The 16,347-nt window shown below is 47.6% G+C and overlaps 1 protein-coding gene across 1 annotated transcript in view; it reads left to right on the top strand.

Annotated features, from left to right (window-relative positions):
* Positions 1 to 14,798, top strand: part of cadm4 (cell adhesion molecule 4) — a 198,936-nt gene extending 184,138 nt beyond the window's left edge. Inside the window, exons 8-10 of the mRNA XM_079503230.1 lie at positions 8,601 to 8,717; positions 10,777 to 10,905; positions 12,694 to 14,798. Of these exons, the coding sequence (XP_079359356.1) occupies positions 8,601 to 8,717; positions 10,777 to 10,905; positions 12,694 to 12,803 (356 nt within the window). The 3' untranslated portion in view covers positions 12,804 to 14,798. The remainder of the gene's footprint in view (positions 1 to 8,600; positions 8,718 to 10,776; positions 10,906 to 12,693) is intronic.
* The last annotated feature ends 1,549 nt before the right edge of the window (positions 14,799 to 16,347 follow it).

Here is a 16,347-nt window from a genome sequence, read left to right on the forward strand (position 1 = left end):
GCCTACATTCATTTTTATAGCCCAAGTTCTGTTCTGCCTTGTTTGTTTTTGTTCTGCTATATTGTCACAACTGTGTGATATGTTCCTTGTTTTTAATTTTCTTCTATTGTTTACACTGTACAAATTGTCAGCAACTTCTAACTTTGTTTCGAAAGGTGCTTTATAAATAACAATTTACTTACTTACTTAACTTTTGAATGAGGGCTTGGTTTAGAAAATACATATAAATGTAGATTTTAAGGCTAGACTGGCATATGGCATTGTGGGGGGGCTGCAGGACTGAGGACTCTGGAGATAAGTCAAGTGTGAAAAGCATTTTGTACAATTGTGTGCTTATGAACATTTACCACGTTATGTCCGCATTGATACAGAAATGAATGATTATTAAGCGAGCGACGCGTGTGTACAGTGAGCGCGCTCTGATTGCTTGGCTACTAGCGTTTGGCTAGCGATATTAGCCTTGGCCAGCGTTGGCTGTTTAAACAATTTACTCTGTCAACTAACGTAGCAGACGATAGCGTGGTAAATGGTGGAGGAGTCCTGCAGTCTATGCTGTTGCGTGGTGTTGTTTTGTGAGTTTATATCCATGAAGACGAGTCACGTTGGTCTTAACACACGGGCTCTGTGTGATGATAATCCTGAAGTCACCGCGGTCCGCGCCAGCCGGGCCGAGTGTCAGTGAGTGAGAGGCGAGCTGTCAGTGCGTGACTGCGTGTATGTTGTGCATGGAGCGGAGGAGGAGGGAGGAGGCAAAGTAACGCAAAAGAATCAAACCACTTGGCAAATGGCAACACAACTACACGGGGAAGGTTACCGTAATGACTGGAAAATTGCGCAGAGGAAAAACGGTAAAATGAACTGCTGTGGGCGGCCGGTCGGGGCACATGGGCACCACGGCCACTGTGGCCGTATGGGCATATCATTTTCCGAGGGGCACACGGCCAAAGAGAGGGGCAACGACGGCCATGGCCGCCGTGGCCGCCGTGAAATTCCTGCCCTGATTAGAGCTATAGGGCTTTCAATGAATTGCCCTCACATGAAATGCAGACATGCAGCCTCTCGACTTCTGCTAAATATAAAGAACGTTTTCGCTACTCACCAATACAAAGACGGTTTTGGTCATTAGAAACATTACTTTCCTCGGTGGACGTACTCGGAGCCCCCCAGCCCCACCACACGTTTATACAGTAAAATGCACGTTTTGGCAAAAAAGGAGATTCTTTTTCACCAGAAGAAAAAATCTTGTCAATGCGAGCGCAGGAAGTCTACAGTACCATAGCTCTAATGCAACGGCATTAGAGCTATGGACCAGAGCTATTGGGACCTGAGAAGCACTGATATGGAAGGACGGAAGGAAGTTAGGAAGGAAGCAAGGAAGGAAGGAAGTGAAAGCCCCCCCTTGCCCCATCTCTGGGCCCCAAACAATAAAAACCCGCAGACGATCCCCACAAAGGCGTGATTGTAAAATGGCGTTTTCCCGTGGCTGGTGCGAGACGGAGATACAAGGGAAATGTTATTATCGCCAGCCGGCGTCTGCCTGCCTCTCCGCCGCCGCTCTCCCATCCCTGGGACAGATAGATGGGCTGTGTGCCTGATTGGCAGCCATACAGCGTTAATGAAGAACAATATGAGCGGGGACGGGAACGCGGGCGCTTACGGGCCAAGCGCGGCAGCTGCATGGCACACTCCTTAATTAAGCTGGAGAGCGAGAGAGAGAGGGAAACTAATTGAAGACGGCGAATGGCAATAGAGCGCTGGAACGACATGGGAGCTGACTGCAGGATATAGAGGGGGGGAAGAGTTTGGGGCGAGTGAAGAGAGAGAGAGAGAGGGGGGGGAGAGAGGGGGGGGGGAGAGAGAGAGGGAGAGGGAGAGGGAGAGAGGCAGATGGGGAGAGAGAGAGAGAGAGAGAGAGAGAGGGAGAGAGAGGGAGAGAGAGAGAGAGAGGGATGTTGAGGGGAGAGGGAAATAGCGAATAGTAATTATTTTTAGGTCATACCTGATGGTCAGGAGGAATTAATCAGCGTCCAGTTAATTAGTGGACCAACCCTGGCCATTAATCCCCAGCCTCAGGTGAGTGAGGACCACACAGACACACACTACACACACACGCATGTACTAACACTACACACATGCACGCACACTACACACACGCACGCACGCACGCACGCTACACACACTATACACACGCATACATTATACACCTTTGCAGACACATTATACACAATCCGTCCACCAACTCACACAGATGCTTCACAATAGATCCATATGATGCAATTCATTAGGCATAATACACACACACACACACACACACACACACACACACACACACACACACACACACACACACACACACACACACACACACAATCACACGGATAGTTACACAAACACCACACGCACACATACACGCACAGGCGCACAAACACACATTGATTGCAGGTCTTATCTCATCTATTGCGATTACACGCACGCTCGCACGCGCGCACGCACGCACGCACGCACGCACGCACGCACGCACGCACGCACGCACGCACGCACGCACGCACGCACGCACGCACGCACGCACGCACGCACGCACGCACGCACGCACGCACGCACGCACGCACGCACGCACGCACGCACGCACGCACGCACGCACGCACGCACACACACACACACACACACACACACACACACACACACACACACACACACACACACACACACACACACACACACACACACACACACACACACACACACACACACACACACACGTCGATATGTCCATCACAAAGCATGGCACACTTATTGTCTTATCAGTAGGCTACCTTAGCTGCTCTCTCTCTCTTCCCTCACTCACTCTGCCTCGTTCTCTCCCCCATCCATCCCTTTACTCTCTCTCTATACATCATTCCCTCGCTCCCTCTCTCTCACTCTCTCTCATACTCTCTCTCTCTCTCTCTCTCTCTCTCTCTCTCTCTCTCTCTCTCTCTCTCTCTCACACACACACACACACACACACACACACACACACACACACACACACACACACACACACACACACACACTTCTTCACAGAAAGGAGAAGTCTGAGGTCATCAGCTGCGAAGCAAGAAATGGAGAGAAAGAAGGGAAAAGAGGAAGAGAGAGAGAGGAGAATGAGGGCTGACAGAGGAGGAGTGGAAAAATAGATTGATGATCTCTGGGCCGCTGGGAGAAGAGAGACAAAGCATGCTGAGGAATACTGTACTTACCGATAAATTACTCCTGAACACAGAGAAGACATTGCGTGCGTGCGTGCGTGCGTGCGTGCGTGCGTGCGTGCGTGCGTGCGTGCGTGCGCTCCCCCTCATATGAATGCAGTAGTGTACAGTATATAATGTGTGCAAGTAGCCTATTCACGCAAAAGTCCGTCTTTGTGTTTGGGATACTGTGAGGACACTGTGACCTGTGTCCTGCTCCTGCATGTGAAAGCTATTGTATGTGTGTGTGTGTGTACTACTGTATACCACTCAATGGGTATACTCACTCAAATGACCCATTTGTGGGTCACGGACCAATTTGTATGGGTCACGAATCGAATACAAAAATACAAAAAATAAACTAATAATAATTAAGAAGTTTGACTTTGTAACACTTGTTTGCACTCTATTCACTTGACCATTTACCCCTTGTATTGTGTGCTTGCGTGTGTGTGTGTGTTCACATGCACGTGTACAGATATGGGTGTGTCTGTACATGTGTATTGTACTGTACTGTGTGTGTGTGTGCGTGCGTACGTACGTGCATGCATGTTCTTGCAGCTTGCAGTACATAAACTATTCCTGCACGGTGGTTTTATAGACTGTTTGATTAAGTGGCATGTTATCCACTGCAGAACTGCTGATGCTCTCTCACGCACGCACACACGCACACACACAAATGGACAGGCACACAGTAGTGTGCACATATAGACATGCCTACACACACACACACACACACACTCACACCCCTATACCCATACTACACTTCACACCTCTGTGCAACCACACACACACACACCATCTGGCCTCTGCTGCCTTACATCTGACTTCATTTGACTTACATTATTTCTCTCTCTTCTACAGCCGTGGGCACTCGTTCCTCCAACCCCTATCCTCTCCTTATACCATGCCTGTACCCCCCCCCCCCCCCCCCCCCCCCCCCCTCCCACCTCCTCCTCCATGGACTCTGCAGGGATTGTTGTTTGGTGCTGAATGCTAAAGTGTGTAGTGTACCCTGCCTGACTGGCTGTTCCACTGGGGGAAGGCGTCTGTCACACACACACACAATATCTCTCTGTCTTCCATGCCATTGTGTCACAGAAAATACAGCCGTGCCAGATATTGTGTTCCCCTATTTTTCCAGCTTCCGTCAGGGCGGTGGGATTGGGGAGGGGGGATGAGTGTAATGCCTGATTTGTATTTGGTTGTACCATGGTGTCACGCGCAGAATATTGCAGATCTACAAGCTCACAGCGAGTCATGACACGACCCGTTGTGAGCTTGTAGATTGACTGTCTTTGCCACGGCCCCACCGCTGTACCACTAATAAGCATAAATCAGGATAAATTCTCCTTTGGTTTCTTGCTTTAATTAGGAAGTGTCTCTTTCTAGCACCATTTAGTTTGTGGAATGTTGTTCGTCTTCGAACCCTTATCTCACGTCAGGGGTCGGGATCGATTCCATTTCGCCACCATCGATTCGGCAAAAAAAATTAATGGAATTAGAAACATCTGTCTCTGGAATTGCAATGGAATCTGCCTCCCTTCCCTCCCTTATTTCTGATCAGTTTCCAATTGAGTCCTTTCCTTGAGTCCTCGTTCCCCTGAAACCTATAGCCACCTCCTCAAAGCTCATTGGAGGAGATTGAAACCTATAGCCACCTCCTCAAAGCTCATTGGAGGAGATTGAAACCTATAGCCACCTCCTCAAAACTCATTGGAGGAGATTGAAATCTATAGCTACCTCCTCAAAGCTCATTGGAGGAGATTGAAACCTATAGCCACCTCCTCAAAGCTCATTGGAGGAGATTGAAACCTATAGCCACCTCCTCAAAGCTCATTGGAGGAGATTGAAACCTATAGCCACCTCCTCAAAGCTCATTGGAGGAGATTGAAATCTATAGCCACCTCCTCAAAGCTCATTGGAGGAGATTCACGACGATCCAACCATTATTGCATGTTACAACTATACTGCATATTGCAGCAATAATAGGAAGACTTTCAAGCAGGCCCTGATCCAGAAAAGGTTGGCAGCCACTGGCAGACAGTATGACATCATAGCTAGAAAGCCTAATGTGCCTTTTGTCTAATAAACGCTGAACACAGCAACATCCTGAGTGTTGATTTATTGTAAGAATGGACCCATAAGGATCCATTCTTACGGGTCCATTCCAGCTATATGCTGGGGATAGAGGGTCCATTCGTAGGGGGGGGGGGGGGGGGGGTCTATACGCTGGGGATAGAGGGTCCATTCGTAGGGGGGGGGGGGGGTCTATACGCTGGGGATAGAGGGTCCATTCGTAGGGGGGGGGGGGGCTATACGCTGGGGATAGAGCGGAACCATATGCAGCGACAACTCGTCCGTCCCGCGGGGAGTTCCGTATTTAATAGAGCACATGCGTAAAAAATGGATTCACGTGCGGAGCTTACGCACAACCTGCGCACCGCAGTCGGGTTCCATTGATTATTGTGGCAGCGTATACCTATGCGAAGCCGATTCCGTTCCCGGTATAGCCCGGCCGTTAAATCAACATGGAGGATGTGGCTGTGTGCATGTGGTAGTTGATAGTGCTTGTTGTTTGTCTCTGTGTATGTGCTGTCGTTATCCCTCCCCTTGTCTGTCTGTAGATGTGTCTCTCACTACCGTGGTCCCTCCCTCTACCATTACCTCTCAACCAATCACCACCTCCCATCCCGTCACCCCAACCCTCCTAAACCAAAGCATGGTCCCAGACCCGCAAGGTAACGTAGGCTACACACGCACGTGCATGCACGGTCACACGCAAACACGCACATGCACACACCCCTTTCATTGCTGGCCTGACCTCTCCTTCCATGAACTGATGGCTCTCTGGTGGGCCATACACACACGCATGAATGCACACACGCACACACGCACACACGCACACGCACGCACACACATCATTGCTGTTGGGCAATAACCTTGTATCTCCATATTTAAGCTTTTTATGTTATGTCATAAATGAATTCAAAGGAAACTTGGCTATACGCTCATCGACCAGTGGGCTGCTGGATAAAGAGAGGCTTGCTTCAGTTCAAAAAGGTAGAGCCTGCACACCATCACTGTCTGTCTGTGTGGGGTTTAGAAACATTCAACCAATGAAAAGCATCAAATAATAACTTCACTGGGTCCATTGGAACATATACTAGGTTTCCACTCGGCAGGAACAAATTACACTTTTATTGCAGTATAACCTTCTCGTACCCTGCACTGCACACATGGGTAGGCGTGCTCACAGCACATGCTGCCCACTTGGGTATGCACCATGCATGCACCATCCACACCCCACTAATCTCTGCCTCCCTCCCTATATACTTCCCTCCCTTTGTGTGTGTGTGTGTGTGTGTGTGTGTGTGTGTGTGTGTGTGTGTGTGTGTGTGTGTGTGTGGTGTGTGTGTGTGTGTGTGTGTGTGTGTGTGTGTGTGTGTGTGTGTGTGTGTGTGTGTGTGTGTGTGTGTGTGTGTGTGTGCGCGCCTCTCTCTCTCTCTCTCTCTCTCTCTCTTTTCCTGTATTTAGTTCCCTCTGCCTCTTATCAGTGTATCAGTGCATGGTTGTCTAATGCTCCCTCCCTATATACACAAACTGGCCTGTCAGCATTTGTATGTGTGTGTGTGTGTGTGTGCGTGCATGCGTGCGAGTGTGTACTGCTGCACGTGTACTCTATGTGTGTGTATGTGTGTGTGTGCACGTGCATGTGAGTGTGTACTGTATGTGTGTGTATAGTGTCCAGATTGGGTCTCCTGGTATCGGAGGCCCTGTGTGAGCATGTAATAACTGCGAGAGGCCATATATATAGCTGAATGGGTACAGAGCCTAGAGATCCTACTGTGAGGAAGCAGAAGGTCCCGCAGGTTCCATTCCTGGCCTGCAGTGTGTCGAGGTGTCCCTGAGCAAGGCACTTAACCCCTAAACTGCTCCTGCCCTGCGCTCAGGTCTGACCCGCTCGGGCAGCCATCAGCTGGGTGAAGCTGGAAACTGACTGTCACTGTGGCAGTCTGCATGTTGTCGCTGTCGGGCAGAATGCTGGTACAGTTGGGTGCCACCGATATTGTCCCTTATCATTTGACCCATTTAGGCCTGACCTCAAAATTTAAAAAAATCCATCTAAATCCTTCAGTTTGCTGAAATAAATATTTTCACGATTTTTCAAAAATAGCAGACCTACAAGCTCGTAGCGCGCCACTCGGTGGCGCGCTATGAGCTTGTAGATCTGCTATTTTTCAATAGCTAAATTATAACAATGTTTAAAACACCAAAAGGGGTTCCCGCCCAAAATGGGTTAACTGTCCTTTTGCACAGATCACGCAAACCTCAGCAAAAAGAAAAGGACAATATCGATGGCCTCCAACTGTAGATCGGCTATTTTCATTATTTGAAAATGTTTTTGAAATTCTATTAAAGAAGGACCGGTTTTGGACATACAGGGTTTCCCCCGACAGCGACTCAGCGACTAGCGGTTTTGGATGTTATCAGATTGTATCAGTTACCAGATTTAATCTGGCCCTTGTCAAGACAATGCAGTGGAGCCGGTATGGACGCTTCCTACATATTGACGTTGTTGTCAGCCATTGTCCGACATCGCGATTGGCGCGTTGTTCGACTAACCCTATTTCTATAACTCTAACCCAAACTCTAACCTTAACCTCAGTCTTAACCGGACACGTAAGTAAACATAAAGCGAACTTGTTATATAGCACAGTTTCACAATGTTTTCGCTTCGACGGCAGTAATTTCACTTCCGCGTTTCCTAGTAGCCTACTCGTGGTAGGCAGTATGTATAGGACATGTCCATATTGTTTCCTAGTAGCCTACTCGTGGTAGGCAGTATGTATAGGAGGACATGTCCATATTGTTCCATTGCATGGTCTTGATAAGAACATATTAGCGATTGATTATGTAAGGGATAATGTCTGGCTAGGTGGTCATTGTTGGGAGATAATTCACCGACAGGGTGCAGCTGCAGCCAGGTGCCCTGAGCCTTTGATTATGTCTGTTATAGAGCGGAGTGGTCATTATCCAGAAATAACACACCGCTGAATTCAGCGATTTTCAATCAGAATGAAGCATTCAATCGATCCGTGTAATAACGGTTGATAACATTCGAAGCGGGTGACAGCGACGGCATGGTAGTTAAATAGTGCTTTTAGTTAAATAGTGCTGGTAGTTAATAGTCCTTGTTTGTCTGTGTGTGTGTGTGTGTGTGTGTGTGTGTGTGTGTGTGTGTGTGTGTGTGTGTGTGTGTGTGTGTGTGTGTGTGTGTGTGTGTGTGTGTGTGTGTGTGTGTGTGTGTGTGTGTGTGTGTGTGTGTGTGTGTGTGTGTGTATTGTTATCCCTTCCCTTGTCTGTCTGTAGATAATGTGTCAATCACTGCCATGGTCCCTCCCACTACCATTACCTCCCATCCAATCACCACCTCCCATCCCGTCACCCCAACCCTCCTAACCCAAAGCATGGCCCCAGACCCGCAAGGTAACGTGCACACACACACACACACACACACACACACACACACACAGAAGACACACGCACGCGCACGCACGCACGCACGCACGCACGCACGCACGCACGCACGCACGCACGCACGCACGCACGCACGCACGCACGCACGCACCACACACACACACACACACACACACACACACACACACACACACACAGGGGCAGAGCATGTTTCCTGCTGTTCGAAGCACTCATCTGGGAGAACTCTACAACTACCGGGATCTGTGAACTTTCACTTCCCTTTCACACACATTATTAGTGCTCTCCCTCCTTTTGTTACCTAGCTCGCATGCATACTGTATAAGTACACACACACACACACACACACACACACACACACACACACACACACACACACACACACACACGATCGCCGAATACTCCACTCCAATCGGCTCTCTCTCTCTCTTTACTCTCTTGTTTCCCTCTGGGGGTGGGAGAAAACAAAGGCAACAGAGGCATTCATTCATTCATGCCTTTCTTCTTCTACCTGTTTCTGGCACTCAGAGGTTGCTCGCCAGGTTGGGGAGTGTGTGGAGGATGTCAGTCACTGGCAGCGGAGAGGCAATCTGCCCGGAGCGCCTTTTATGGCGAGCGTCAAATCCATTGTTGATGTACCATCGAAACAGATTGGTTGGAGTGTGTGTGTGGGGGGGGGGGGACTGCAGAGACACCGTTTTTACACTGTCACTCATTTTATTACGGAGCTTTATTGGGTCCGGATCAGCGACACAGTGAGATGGAAAGAGAGAGAGAGAGAGAGAGAGATGGAGAAAAGGAACATGCTTAACCCGCCGTAGGTCTGATTTATACAGTACTGTACTTACTATACTTTAAGATTTACTGTATAAATACGTAGCCTATAGTATACATTCGTTACAGTACAAGTGAGAAAAACTGAACGGGGTGTCCATTCGCCGTCATCCGCCGTTGGCCGGCGTTTTTTTGTTTAGTTTTTTAACTGGGGCCACCCGTGCACTTTCCCCGGCCTTGTCCCTTCCCATTCAGCACATGGGAAAGCTCACGTAAAGCACACTCATAGACCTGCTGTAGAGCAACACCGCAATGCAACCAAGAATAACTCACCTCTCCTTCCTCCATCACTCCCTCTCTCTCTCTCCTGTCTCGGCGTGTTAGTGCAATATTAATGATTCATGTTTTAATTCCACTCTGTCAAGGTCCAGGGGGCTTCTCTCGTGTCGATAACTTGACATGTCCTTGTCCGTGTGTCTTTTTTTGTATTACTTTTTCTTTTTCTTTTTTTATAGGTATCTGCCAAACAGACTTTGAACACCCAACGATTTTGATACAACACAAATCCTAATCGAATGATCCTCCTACTACAAATTCAGACAGGAATCCATACCGTGTGCCTTGTATTTTATTTTATTTCTTAACTGGCTTAACTATCTCTTTGCAGTTGGGTGTTAGCTTTTATGCCCCATGAAGGTTGTTTGGCTTTTCATCCACGACACATTGTTTTACTGACAGGCGCTTGGCCGGTGGTTCGTTTTATGGGGCTGACACGCTCATATCCTCTGTTCACTCCATCTCCCTCTCTCTCTCCAGTCTTATTCAGTCTGGGAGTGCATGGGTGTTGATGGGTGATAATGCATGGTACACACGGGGCAGATGTTATCAACCCTTCCTCTCCTCTATATGTGCTCTTGGAATCTCTCGCTCGCTAGCTCTCTCCCTTTCTAATCTCGCTCACTCTCACTCTGTCAGACAGGTGTTTTAATGTATTCTCTCCTTTCCTCTCAATTCATTTCTCTCTCTCCCGCTCTCTCTCTCTCTCTCTCTCTCTCTCTCTCTCTCTCTCTCTCTCTCTCTCTGTCTCAGTTCAAGTCTCACTCAATTCTCACATTTGTCCTCATTTTTCCTCCGTCTCTGTCCATCTGTCTGGTGTTTTTTTTAGGGATTTATCTCGATATCCATTTCTGTCTTTATTTCTCACATTTGCCCTTTCTCTCTCTCTCTCTCTCTCTCTCTCTCTCTCTCTCTCTCTCTCTCTCTCTCTCTCTCTCAGACCCAGGTGCAGTGGTGGAGACCCACAGTGCAGTACCGTATGCAGTGATAGGGGGCGTCCTGGCCCTGCTCGTGTTCACTGTCATCTGCGTTCTCATCGTCACTATCTGGTGCTCCGTCAGACAGAAAGGTAACACACACACACACACACACACACACACACACACACACACACACACACACACACACACACACCACACACGCGCACGCACACGCACACACACACACGCTCAAACATATAGGACAATTGTATCAAGCTAAACTAAACACACAAGCACACATGCGCACAAAAACCTAGGCAAACATATACTGACCCACAAGTGCAAACACACACAAACACATATACACCCTAATTTCCTTCTCACGATGGCGGTGCACGTCGCTATGTGCTCAGAGTGACGCGCATTTCATTACGGTTTTGACAAGCTAAGCGTGCGTTCTCATTCCTCGCCACTCTCCATGCCAACAGGCTACCGGAAAAATAAAACAAGAAAAAAAACCCAGCAGGAAACCAGTTACTTAGAGGCGGTTCTTTCATTCTCTAATCTTTTAAGCCGAGGTATAAAGAAATTGCCCGCAGCACCCTGCTCACCCACCCCGTGGACACAGAGCAGGGATGTTCCCCTCATCACCGCCACCGTCCAGTGTGTGTCCATGATGAACGACCTTGGCCCCGGCTCAGAGGAGAGAGGAAGACACAGGGGCGGGCCGCCATGTTTTATGACACCATACGTTATACACCACTCGTCCATTACAAAGAGAACTTGGCAGCCCCACGTTCCTTGTGCCCACCCAGCACCCACCCAGCACCCAACCAAACCCAACCCAACCCAATCCAATCCAATCCAATCCAACCCAGGCTCAGCCCACATTGGCAAGCGTCATACTCCGCGGCTGCATGCCAACACAGAACACAGAGAATCCGAGAATATAGTATCAGTTAGAGAGAGAGTGTGAGCCGTTACTCTTAAGATTGATCTCTACGTATGGCACGCCGGTGCTGCGCGTGGCGGGAAAAGCTGACCCACAAGCTCGCGCCGCGGCATGCTTGTAGATTGCCTGTTTTCGGCACGTGCCACCGAACATAAATCAAGCATCCTATCAGCGATGGGGGGGAGGGGACGACACAAGCTTTACGGCCCGTAGTAGAACGGCAGACAAAGGGGCTGGGTTTGAGCCCTGCATTTTCTCTTTCGACCGAAGAGAATGAGAGTGTCACTCAGCCTCGGGTTGGAGTGAAGGCACGTGCCGTACTGGGCTTGGAAGGCTTCTCAACCTTCTGGTAATCTGGTAGCCGAGCCCGTACATTAATCACGGGATCGAGCCCCAGAGGTTTCCCGATGGAGTTTGATTCCTTTTTTTCTTTTTTCTGACTGACGTGAGGATTCTGTTTGCTCTGCTGTGTCTAACCTTCCCTTCAACATTCTCTGCCAATGTCCCCTCCTCTTTCTATACTTTATACTCCATCATCTTCTCTCTGCCTCTCCGTCACCGTCTCTCTGCCTCTCTCTCTGTGTCTCTCTCCATCCCTCTCTCCGCCTCCTGTCTCTGCTCCCCATCATGCTCATGCGGTAGGCTCGTACCATACCAGAGAACCTATCCTTGCTTGGTATTGACCATAATAATCAGAGAACTAATTAATTAATCAAGCACAGGTATGGTCCTCACACTGATTGGTTTGATCTCACGCTGCATGACGATGCAAATTATTATACCGCTTTACCGACTAACCTCCACCCCCCCATCTCTCTCTCTCTCTCTCTCTCTCTCTCTCTCTCTCTCTCTCTCTCTCTCTCTCTCTCTCTCTCTCTCTCTCTCTCTCTCTCCGCTGTTCCATCAACCCGCTCCTCTCTCTCTCTCTCTCTCTCTCTCTCTCTCTCTCTCTCTCTCTGCCCTCTCTCTCTCCGTCTCCTCCCAGGTTCTTATCTTACCCATGAGGCCAGTGGGTTGGACGAGCACGGCGAGGTGCAAGAAGCCTTCCTCAACGGGAACGACGCCAGCCAGGGGAAGAAGGAGTACCTACTGTAGCCATGCTCTCCTCCTTATCTCTCTGTCCTCCTCCCTCTGTCCCCTTCCTCTCCCTTACGCCCTCCCTCCCTCCCTCCTCCCGCACACACACACACACACACACACACACACACACACACACACACACACACACACAATACGCCACGACTGGCGGCCTTTTGAAAACGACTGTATACAGCTACCGCACACCAGTTCATACGACACACGACCACTCCATGCCACTCCCATACTTTGCATACACTCAGACAGAGAGAGAGAGAGACAAAGAGAGGTGGAGGGGGGGCGAGGGAGCCTATAAACCAGCCACGATGCCATACTTTAGCTCAAAGGAATGAGGGGAAATGGAGAGAGCAGGCGAGAGCTAGGTGAACACAATACAGAGAAAGAGAGAGATTGAGGGAGAGAGAGAGAGAGAGAGCGAGAGAGAGGGATAGGAAATTATCAATTTTTCGAGAGAAGCAGGGGAATAAGCACGCAAAGCAAGAGCCGGCACTCTGCCTTTTAAAGTGGTCGAGGGGAATTATGGAGCAGATGATTTAACTCCCTTTGCCCTGAGAAGCAAAAGGAAAAAAATCTCAACAAAATACCCATATCGCACTGCTCAATCTTTAACTGGCTGAGACAGTGGTGAGCAGAGAGAGAGCGAGAGAAAGAAAGAGTATGAGGGTGAGGGGGGGGGGGGTGCGGGGGTGAGGAAAGGTAAGATGGAGGGTGGCAAGGCACTATCGAGCGGCTCGGCGCGAGAGTACATTTGAAATGCTTGAAATTGCCAATGCATCCCGGCCCCTCGGAGCACAACTCATCCATAATTCCTCGAACAACAGCGCTCCACAAAGCCATTTATACTTCACCATATTCATACTTTATTGAACGGGCCCCACTGATCCCCGTGTATGCTCTGCTTGGGTCGTTCCCTGGCCAGGCGGGGTGGCCGCCCTGACAGCGTGCTGAGGATCCCAGCCATTACTCAGCTCTCTTTAACTTCCATCCACACTCTCTGTATATATATTATACCTCTCTCTGTTCTCTGCTCACCTGTTCTACCGCACCTCCTCTCTCCCTTCTGCCCTTCCTCGCTCCCTCTGTCGTGTCCTCGTCCCCTCTCTATCACTCCTCCTTTTGTCAGCTCCTAATAATGAGAGGATTACAGCTGGGCTTCGTTCCCGCCGAGAAAGGAAGGAATATAAGTCGCTTTAAAGGCGCTAAAGAGCAGAGTAATTATTTTAGAATGTCATTAGGGGTTTAAAGGAAGGTTCAGAAGTCTTGAAAAATGAAAGACAAACAGGCAGAATGAAAGGGAAATTGAATAAATGTGCAAAATAACAAATGATGGATGTTTTTTCTGAATGCTTACCATATGTACACACATAGACATCCATATGTACAGTAAATACACCAACAGAACCAGTATACATATCTCTGAATTCCTTATTTGTATAATAAAAAGAGAACAGCAACATAAATTAAATGAAACTTTTAAAGAACTATGAAAACAGTTTACTATTGAAACGTTATGAAGCTACTATACTAACACAGAATATTAGCCTAGAGGTGCAAAGCCGAACAAACTACTGTCAAGTGATCTTTAAAGAAAAAATATACAAAAGAATAAAAAAAACTTGTTTCATTTGTCTTTACGAGAAACCACAGGTCTTATTGCGTTTTTTTAATTAATTATTATTGTTATTATTTGAACAATTTATGATTGTTGTTACTGTTATTATTATTGCTGTTGTTATTATTATAATTGTAAATGTTAAAGAACTGTACACTTCCCATGTTATGGTTTACTGTAGAGAAGTTTCTATAGCCTTTTCCTCCCCTCTTTCCCTCTTTATTCTCTTTCCCCTGTCTTTCTCTCTCTCTCTCTTTGTCTCCTGTGCCTATAGCTGTCCTCCTGTTTATTTTAGAGTCCATGTGTCACTGTTGATATATAGCTAACTATTTCTTTATAGGGGAAAGATACAAAGCACGACAAAATAAACAAAAAAAGACTCAAAAAAGAACCGTTGGAAGGCCAGTCTGTGTTTTCTTTTTTCCTCGTTCGGGTTTTATTTGAATTAGCGGGAGGTGGCTTTGAAATCCTTTGTGTGAAGACAACAGACAGGGCTTTATGATTGGATCAATGGGGAATGGTGATCAATGGGGAATAGAGGAGACAGAAATGAAGGTAGGGAAGACGGAGGATGAAGGTTCTGTGTGTGTGTGTGTGTGTGTGTGTGTGTGTGTGTGTGTGTGTGTGTGTGTGTGTGTGTGTGTGTGTGTGTGTGTGTGTGTGTGTGTGTGGTGTGTGTGTGTGTGTGTGTGTGTGTGTGTGTGTGTGTGTGTGTGTGTGTGTGTGTGTGTGTGTGTGTGTGCGTGCGCGCGCGTGTGCGTGCGTGCATGGATGTACTTGCATGTGAGAGCCAAATGTCCCCACCAGTATAATTTGAGAATTAGACAGTAGTTGCGATTCCATCAAGCCTGTTCGAAAATAGGAAGTGAATTTTCATTCATTAGAAAAAACAATTTTCCCCCCTTTCTGTCCACTGACAAAATGCCTTTCTTGGGAGATTCAAAATAATTTTATGAAATAAGCCAGTAAAGTGAGACGCGATATTATTTAACATTTATTTCACACCCACCCTGAACAGCCACCCACCCTCCGTTCACTCCACTGACTCCCCGTCACGTGTTTTTCTTTTCTTTTCCAACTGTTCAAAAGCGATATAATGCGAGTTCAATGCTTTCTAATTAGAAACCTTTTACACAAGTGTTTCCATACCCCATTTGCACATTTTATTATTTCGATATAGACCTAAATCCACCTAACCTGACTCCGCCAGATAGTGAAGGTATTTGTGAACTCAATACTGCCACCTTCTGGCGGAGTTAGGTTAAAATCGGAGTTAGGTTATTCCATTTTGAGGTGTTTCCATTCAGGAATTAATGCGCAAAAGCCTTAACCCATTATGGGCGGGAACCCCTTTTTGTAACTATACCTTTCAAGACGGGAACCCATTTTGGCACAGTATAGGCTATATGTAGCAACATAATTATTTTGTAATTTTTGAATAAATAAGAAAACAAGATTTAGAAAGCGTTTTTTTAATCGGCCATAGTCCTAAATGGGTAAAACAGGGCTTGATGGAAACGTACTTATTGTGTGGATAATTTTCCAGGTGCTCACAAGAGAAATGGTAGTTTCACTGTGAAAATGTTTACATTAACTAACTCGTGGTTAGAGTTGGGGTTAGGCATTTAGAAGTTTGATTTTGCAGTTGCCGGTAGTGTTATGCCTGCATTTATGTGGCTACACTTGCTGTGCTGTGTTGCGAAAATAACAGCTCTACACGCTATGACTTTTGATTGATTGAATGCTTTATTGACAGTTTGCAGAAAAAGGCACAGGAAGGAAAGTTCAATACAAGGATTTACAACCCAAGAAAACACTAGGCTTGTTTCCATTGGGGTCCTTCATATTCAATTCAGCTTCTAGATCTGCTATTTTTTTTTGTGTGACACAGACTAGGTATAGGGTTAGAGTTCAAAATGCAAGTATAGT

This window comes from Electrona antarctica, assembly GCF_951216825.1.
Source record: "Electrona antarctica genome assembly, chromosome: 6".
NCBI classification, from domain to species: domain Eukaryota; kingdom Metazoa; phylum Chordata; class Actinopteri; order Myctophiformes; family Myctophidae; genus Electrona; species Electrona antarctica.